Genomic DNA, 8,908 nt, shown 5'->3' with positions numbered 1-8,908 from the left:
TAATCGAAATTTGGTTGATTCGATGATGAAGTGTTCCGAATTAGAACAGTTCGACATCGAATCGACGAGTATTTTCGTAACATTTCTAGCTAGGCAATCTTTGTAAGGGGTCGCAGGGATGTACTCCGATAGGGTAGGAAGTTTAAGACATGACAGCTCGAATGAGTGAGCTTTAGGGTAAAAGAAAACATTTTCGCCAATGCATTTCAAATCTGCAGTAATTTTGAGGCATGACACGCTTTTCCTCTACCATTTTCATTATTTGTTTAAGTAAAATTATTTTAACACTGAAGGCCAAGCTGCCATACTCTGCAAATCTAATCGTATAACACCATAGCAGTGGTTTGTAACGACAATTAACACAAAAGTTTTACAGCTTAGACTGCAAAACTAGAGGTGATACACTTCAAATTTTTATAAGTAAAAGAAAATACTGCAAGGACATTCCTCCTCATGCAAGATTAGGATAAAAATTAATTCCTACCCACGGAAGACAGAAGGAATACGCTAAACTAGAAGCGTAGCCCTTTTCCACTCTTGCAGGAGTAGGACAAGTGCAATCTAAAAACTTTTGTCCTACTCGGGCAAGGGTTGTTATACTGTTAGATTCGCAGAGTATTTCGAACTATCTCCGAATAACTGAATCCTTTAAAAGCCTTCCTCATTGTTATTCGAAATGAGATAAAAATAACGCTCTCATCCAATCAAAATGAGACCCTTTAACCTCGCCCTCTTTGAATCGTTCATGACTTTATGTGACTGAGAATTTTCACTACAAACCACGGATATTTATGTCACCTTGCCCAAGATTAATGTGGAAGAAGGTCTCAGGAGAGTGAGAGGGTTGCACTCTCACTCTCCCAGAAGTGAGAATTTTTAGTTATTAGTTTATAGATTACAACCCCTTCCATATTTTTGCCCATTTCAGGAATCGAACCAATTATTACACACGCGCATCTACAGCACCTCTAACTTATTAACAGACCCTGTGGTGGCATGTAACAAGCCGATCTGCACGACGCTTCAACCAATACATTCAGCGGTTCTTATTTCTCACACCGCAAACAGCCCTATATTAAAAAAATATACTATCTACAAACAGGCTGAAGTCTTATGAACACTTCGGGCCAATCGAACCATTGACACTAAAGGTAAGATGACGGCCCTTCAATGAGAAACAGGGGTGTACGTCGATTTCAATAAGACATACAATCTAGGGAAAGTAGGCAAAACAGGGAGGACCATGTGACATGGACTAGACCACGGCCTAGGAACAAAATGTGTTGGACTAAAGTCCCCTACAAGTGAGACTAGAGACAGTTTAACCGCAGGGAGTTCAAGTAAAGAAAACATCCTGGTGTTCCACACCGCATATTAGTCATTAGGATTATTAAGCGCAGCATTGTCCGTAATCAAACTCCTGCTCACTACACGGTGACACATAATTTCAAAAAATGTACCTGCTTGAGTTTGTGCTTCAAAAGTACCGCATCTTGAGCTCTAAAGAGTCGTGTTTCGTAAAGAGTCACAATAAGTGAAACTGTCCAGCGGATTCAGTAGGTGCCCAGGTAGCAGTACAATGCGCCTAAAATGCGCACAGGGCGCTTTGAATGCGATTCAAAGCACCTTATGCGCATTTCATGCGCATTTTAGATGAGGCATATAATGCAGCCATGGTGCAGTTTTGCTGGATTTGAAATATTAAGAATTTCGACGTCACTCCTTTCTTACTCCATGCTAAAAGGAAACAAATGAACTCTGGCGCGAAATGTCGATTTTAGACTCGCGTATTTTGCGCTTTCGTAAACGTTCGTTGACGAATAGCACTTGATCTAATTTCTGCCCATTACCCTTTGTTGAGATGAGGATTGTCCCGTATAGCCCAGCCCAAGTAGCACCCGTGTACAGCGGGAGGCGTTGTACGCCCCCACCCTAGGATAGTTAGGATGTACAATGCGTGAGTGGGCGATATTTGAAAAAGTATAATGCGTACTTAGATTTTTGGCGTTTTGAAAGTACTTTACACTGTTTTACTTAAAAAAATAAATAAGAAAAATGCAAGTACTGGACAGATATTGCAGACTTGAAGCAGAAATGGCAGTGGAGTCTTACATAAGTATATTTGTGCGTTTTCTGACATTTATACCACAATATTGCAAATGCAGGGCGGGTGTTTTAAGCCGTCATTTTTTCTGGTTTTTCTGTACCGGATGCAGGCGTGCCGACCGATTGCGTACTCTAAACGGCGCCGTGGTGAAAGTCGGTAGAAGCACCTGCACACCTTGGATGCGGTACAGTAAAGCCAGAAAAAAGTACGGTTTAAAACACCTGCCCTGATTGATGTCAATGACCTCTTCGGGAAAAACACTTTTGATCAACATTAATGCAGCGGAAACTGCTGAGAGTGTATAGACGCATTAACAGAAATCATATGGTGTCAAGATTGCACGAATTAAAATAAAATGTTTTGGATAATCTGTTCATGAATGGAAAGCTGATAGGGCGCAATAAGTTCCATTGATTGTGAATACTGAAAGTTGGAAGAGCCTACACAGAAAATTTTGTTTAATCACATATGAAGAGCATTCACATTTACTGGCCTAGTGATGAGGTTTAGTTCATTAGTAAATTTACACTTTTCAAGACTTTCCATAGAAAAGGTGTCTCCAAAAAAGGAAAATATTTGTGCGTTTTTTAAATTTGATATACTCGTCTTGAACAGTCTTGAAAACAAGTGGAGGACATCGACTTTTGAATTTCTTTCTTCACGTACTCTCTAGAAATCGAAGTGTGTACATGCATCAAATACTAAATACTATATACCTCCATGTACAGCACTAACCCACCGCGCTCACACCGATTTTTATACTTTCTCATACACACTTGCGGGTATGGGTGGGTTGCGTATTCTCTAGGGAGGACGTCCGTGTTTCTCAGCTTCATTCGGCAAGTTACGGGAGCTCAGCGCCTGCGAAACTCTGGGTAGGCCATCCCGCAGTACACGTATGCACTGACGGCGATATGTTGCCTGCCTACCAGGCGCTATTAGAGCTTACAGAAGGCGAACTTGGCAGCTTCAACACAAGTTTATTCCCCGTTATGGCAACGTCGAAGAGTGGTGTAGCGTAAAGTCAAATTAACTTGGGTTCCTCGCGAATCATCCACGTGGACTCTACGTCACCCTTCAACGTTGATTCACCGTTATATGCACCAAAATTTCTCCTCGGGGAATCTACCAATGTATTCAATAACGCCTGCTGACCAATAACACATGCGGAACATTCGACAACTGTTGCATACTTGTACACACTTTGTTTTCTAGAGCTACCTTGCCCTTAATTTAGCGACATCCTGTCGTGAGCGGTCAGTGCAGTGCACTTTTTTCAGATTTTTTTTTAACCTTATGAACTCGCCATAGCAAGCGGAATTCACTGCATGTGATACTGTACCGGTGGTTCGGTGCACGCACCGGTGCGTCGAGGTTTGCGTCATACGCAAGGGATAGCCCTCTGCCCGTAATGTGTCATGGCCCCTGTGAGTAGGCAAACCCGCCGGCATCGGCGCATGAACCGAAAGACTCAGTAAATAGAGCATAAGGCGCGTCTACCTCAAATAGTTCTAACGAACACATCAGATAACAGTACACAATGAGTTACAGGTCACTTGATATTTTATAGTACACCTTTAAATTTGATAACGTCCCATTGCAAAACAAAGCATTTTTTCGTTATATCAATAGAGTAAGATTTGGAAATTAAAATTAAGTATAATTTCTGCAAACAAATTAATGTAAAACCTAAAACTCGAGTGAAGGGCGAGGTGTGGCTAACATTAGAAAATGATTCAATTTTTCAATTTTTGTTTTATTCAAGTTTACGGGGAAACATTTATCATGATAAGTCTTGGGAAACAGAAAATTTCTACTATTGTAAATCTTAGACATTTTTTTCACGAACATTGTTAGAGAAGTGGACTTATAATCGCATGCATATTGGGATTTTGTTGAGAAACGGAAAAGGTTGCGCCTAGGACATTGATTTCCTTTACAAGTTATCCTTTTAGTCTGTGTTTTTACTGGAATCGGATTATATTATCATATTAGCTTCATCCATTGTCCTTTTAGTCACAAAATCAAGAAATAAATTATACGACGTGCACATCGTAGCACTGACGGTTGCTCTATGCAAAATAACAATCACCGGTGTATCAGTTCCATTCTGATATCATAGATCCAAAATCGGATCTAATCAAACGAATGACGTTTATGTTGCAGCTTAAAATAGGGAGTTATTATTTTTTAATTGAACTTCTCAGTGAGGGCTGGTAAGCATAATATTCAGCTTTGGTAACGTCCCAGTGAGAAACTTTTGAGGCAATTATTTCTCAAACTTTAATAAAGTATATGTTTTAGTCCTTTCACTCTAAACTGGTTGGCGGCTTTCTCCTTAACGCCTAATATTGGCGTCTTGAACGCCTAGAATTAGGGTTCTTTCGAGAACGCTAATAGTGTGGCGTCCGTCATGAGACGTCAACCACTTTCCAGTGATTCAGTACCATTAGTGTAAAAGGACAACTCTGCAAAATGTACAGGTGTTAAAGAAATTCAAATGAAAACTAAATTATATAATTGCACAGAATTTGCCCGTTTCGTCACTTTTTAGGTTCAATGTTGTGCCTTCTCCAGAAGAACATAACATTGCACCAAGGTCTAGGTCGAAAATTGTCCTTGTACATTTGTGCGTTTACAACTTTTCACCCACTTCATCGGAAACTGACGTCTATTTGTTTTACTATTGAAAGACTTTACTGCATATCTATAATTTGAATATCCTCACCAGATAACGAAACGTTTTGAAATTTCATAAAATCAAAACACGTATTTGACATATTGAGTGTTCAAGGGTTTCGTCACGATTTGGAATTTATTGTTTTTCACTGGGAGCCTCAGCTGCGCACGAAACTCGTCCACTGTTAAATAAATGGTTTTTTAGGCCTTTCTGGCGAAGCCTGTGTACAGAGTTTTAAAGGTGCCAAAAGTCCCTAAGAGTCTTTGACCAATTTAACGGCTATTTAATTGTGCCAGAGTTCAACACGTTCGTAATATACTTTCTCAGTCCTGTCGTGACCAGTTATGGTTAACGTCACTGGAAGCCCACATCATTTTCGAAACTTGCATCAGCGCCTCCTCGCCTTTCTCCCAATAACATGAGAAACGCCTAAAGGATTCGCCGAAACGACACGTCTTTTAGACAGCATATCGTCCGAACACTGGCAAAACAAATGTTGAGTTTTTACTTCTCTCCGTGCTTATTGCAATCTTATATCTACAATGTTAGACTTTTTAAGGAGTGAAAAATAAATATGTCATTCAAAAAGTATAGGTTTTTTACCTGTGTATAGAAAATAATAACATGGCACAGAACACAAACTAACCGTTTTAAAAATGTTTTCAATTCAGAGAGTATATGTGAACGATATTATATTTTTAAATTTTACACATTTGAATAAACATACTGTGCATTGCATAAAGGCCTTCTCTGACCGACCGCCACTGCCACTGGCCGCTTCGGTTAGAGAAGGCCATTTTGCAATGCTCTGGTGGGCGGACTCTCAAAGAGAGCAATTAATCAACAACATGTTAACAAATCTATCAAAGTATAAAACTAAACATTTGTATTGTCAGTGAATTGAAGGTTACCGCAATTACACTCTTAATGAGGAATTGTGAAAAAAACAGTAATAAAACAAAGTGATGCATACGCTAAATGTATGATTGTTAGAACATTTAGATTTTCATCACACATCTGTCCTTTGACGGCATGATATCGAATCGGCGAATTTTCCCTCAATCTTTGGCGCACTACTCATGTTCTTGTATTGTAGAAAATGTCCAACTTCTGAGCAATTAGCTTAAAAAGACATTGAACGTATATTTTTCATTTACAAAAACGCGACTAGAAAAGTTGTTGAACTCTCAGGATTGGCCTTCAACGTAAGCTCCGTGGTTTAATTTCAACACATACAAGAAAACTAATATTTAACTATATCCTGTCTGGATTTACAAAGACATTGTGGCATTAGCAATAGTTGTAGTGCAAATTTTGAAAATTTGAACGAAAACAATGATTGAGATCAGATTGAATTTAAAATATTGAATGTAGAATGAAAACTGTCAAAATTAATGAAAGGGTACATTCATGACTAAAATTTTCCACATGAAAGGAAATTACCAAGAATGACGTTGAGTAAATGCCTAGAGCAAAGTTAAAGAAGCGTTACAGGCCAAATTGTAGACAAAAATGTTATATGTTCGAACTGTGCTACATTGGCCACCATTTTGGTCTAAGTCAAAGTTTTGCCGAAATGGAGAAGGTTGGGATAAAAATTTCGACAGGTCAAATGGCGTGTGTCTAAGTAAGTTGCACTCTGCACAATGTGTAGGCGTTAAGTACTCCTTCAGTAAGCAGAGTTTTGTTTAAAATGCAGAGAACGAGATGCGTTCGACTTCCAGGTTGTCTCTTTACTGTACTGCGACGATTTACAGCCCTCTTCACACAATGATCCTAGATTTTCCTATAGTGTAACACCCAAAAGTTTGTTCCTGTAGAAAGGCAGATTTTACTTCAGTTCCTTTAAAAAGTGGAAAATGGGTTCAGTTTGAGAATTGCGGCCGGACCTGTGACTTGATTCCCCAACATATGCCACACGCCGGCATTTTCGTTGACCGGATTGAGCAATATTTGAGATAGTGGTCAGCAAGATAACGCCACAGTTTATATTACGGTTTATCCTATTGCTTCCCCACCGACCTTCGACGCAACAAGGCATTGCGGTTATCACTCTTTAAACTTCAAAGCAACAAAATGCAATCGTTCTGTCGTTCATGTCAATGGTCGACTCACTTTCCCAAAATAACAATCTATATGAATAATACTTAGCAACAAATAGTACTTCATCCCCCGCTTTTGTCATAACGTACTCTGATTAAAAATAGGTGTTACAAATCTGAAAATTGTTTGATTTTTCTCAAGTGGATTACAGTCACTCGTGAAGTTTTGATTCAACACGCAGACTTTAGGTACTTTAACCTATTGATAGAGGACAAATATATAGCACTGCAATTTAGATCGCATTAGGTATTTACAGGCATGGCCTCTTGGACTGAACACTTTTTTCAGTTCCTAGTTTGGCATTAGAATAGTGCCATAAATGTTCATATTAAATATCACGTACCCAGAAACCAATGGCTTATTTCAATTAACTTTTAGGGTTTTTAAAGCCATTGTTGTCTAAGCCCTTTTCAAAGCAAGGAACTTAGACAGATTCTGGGTCGCACCAACAATAACAAACAACAACAATTAAATTATAACAAAGTCAGTTAGCGATGCCCTTTGTACCTCTGAAATGACCGATGCGTATAACAATCCTAATTCTGAATGAGTCTAACATTAGGAATAACAGGTAACAGACCTTGGCTAAGATCCAATTTCACCGCATACAAGCCAAGTAAGAAAAGTACAATACCTATATCATAATCCTCGTCTACCTACTATAAAAACCTACAGATGAAGTAAGAAATGACATCTTCAAAAGTGGATTTCAACATTTTTCTTTTGAGGATCAGTTCGAAATATCTACTAAGCATCAAAGATAGAACTTTTTCAGGACAACACATCCATTTGGTGAGACTGTGTTCGCTCTGTTACCAAGATAGGTATACGTTTCCTGGAATAGCTACTTAGTTCAGTCGAGGACGCCAGTCAGCCAACCATTAGCTTGTAACCTACACGTTTCTACCACACTCATTCTTTACAACCAGTTTGACATTACAAACAAGACGAATTTTGTGAAATGAATTTCACTGAAGCCCATTTGCTAATACAAAAGAGCCCCAAAACTAAATACCATACAAAATTAACAGTTTCTTAGGGTCTATTAAGTCTAGTTTATTTTGTGAATATTGTTGACTCTTGTTTTATTCCCCCTCTAACACATTTCCCTCCAGGTTCACCGTTTGCTTTTGATCACCCTCAATTTTTTAAATAAAAAGACGGCATAGATAAATTATCCTTCACCCGCGACTACGTAACGTGCTCAGCAAAACGGAAAAATGACAATATTACAGTAGCTGTAGTTCTTTTTCCTAGACGGTTCGTTCTTTGCAAAACTCTTCTCAACAACTCAAACAACAACGGGGCACAAGGCAATGTAGGGACTGTCGCGCGGTGCCTTGTCCGAGGCCGGTGCTTGGGCCGCCGATGAGGCCATTGTTGAGGGCGGCGCCGAGGCCGAGGCCGAGGCCAGGGGTTTGGTCTCGGCCGTCCCGGATCCGCACTGCGCGCGGCGCCCGCCCCCAAGGCCACGACCCTCCTCGCCGGCGAGGAAGGTCGAACCCTGGTGGCGTGCATCGCGAGCTGGTGCAGCATGATGACGCTCAAGAGCCCCAGCAAGTAGTGGTTGGGCGCGGGGGCCGCACCGCTGGACGGGCGGGGCGGTGGCGGAGCCGTGGCGATGGACGCTGCGCACGCGGACGGTAGGGTCCGCTCCCCGGGAGCGGGCGTGGGTGCCGGTGGCGGCGGCTCGCACACCACGGGGAGTGGCGTCTTCTCCGGCGGCTTCTCCAGGCAGGACGTGTCGCTCGGGCACAGCCACGGCAGCCCGCGCTCGTTGCAGTGCCGGTAGCAGCAGTCGTCCTCCCCGTACGATGACTTGAGCATCTGTTCTCCGGACTCGGGGATGTTTGGATCTGCAACATGCACACCGTATGATTGGGTCCTCGCTCATAATCTTACTGAAAGTTTGTAGGTGGGCATTTCATCACAGAGAAAAGGGATGAAGGGATGAAGCGGTGGAAACAACCCACGTCATATTAAGATAAGAAAAGTCTACCGGCGTGGTAACCGATGTG

General features: G+C 41.0%; 1 protein-coding gene across 2 annotated transcripts in view; it reads right to left on the bottom strand.

Annotated features, from left to right (window-relative positions):
• Positions 1–2,550: 2,550 nt before the first annotated feature.
• The window catches only part of LOC113213787 (uncharacterized), a 57,403-nt gene continuing 51,045 nt past the window's right edge, over positions 2,551–8,908 (bottom strand). For both annotated transcript variants that reach the window (XM_026432956.2, XM_026432957.2), the window contains exon 3: positions 2,551–8,746. In XM_026432956.2, coding sequence (XP_026288741.1) covers positions 8,082–8,746 — 665 coding nt within the window. In that variant the 3' untranslated portion in view covers positions 2,551–8,081. The remainder of the gene's footprint in view (positions 8,747–8,908) is intronic.

Source organism: Frankliniella occidentalis, unplaced genomic scaffold, assembly GCF_000697945.3.
Source record: "Frankliniella occidentalis isolate FOCC.00 unplaced genomic scaffold, Focc_3.1 Scaffold62, whole genome shotgun sequence".
In the NCBI taxonomy this organism is placed as follows: domain Eukaryota; kingdom Metazoa; phylum Arthropoda; class Insecta; order Thysanoptera; family Thripidae; genus Frankliniella; species Frankliniella occidentalis.
Note: the sequence above shows the minus strand (reverse complement) of the source record. Positions and strands in the feature narration are given on the sequence as shown.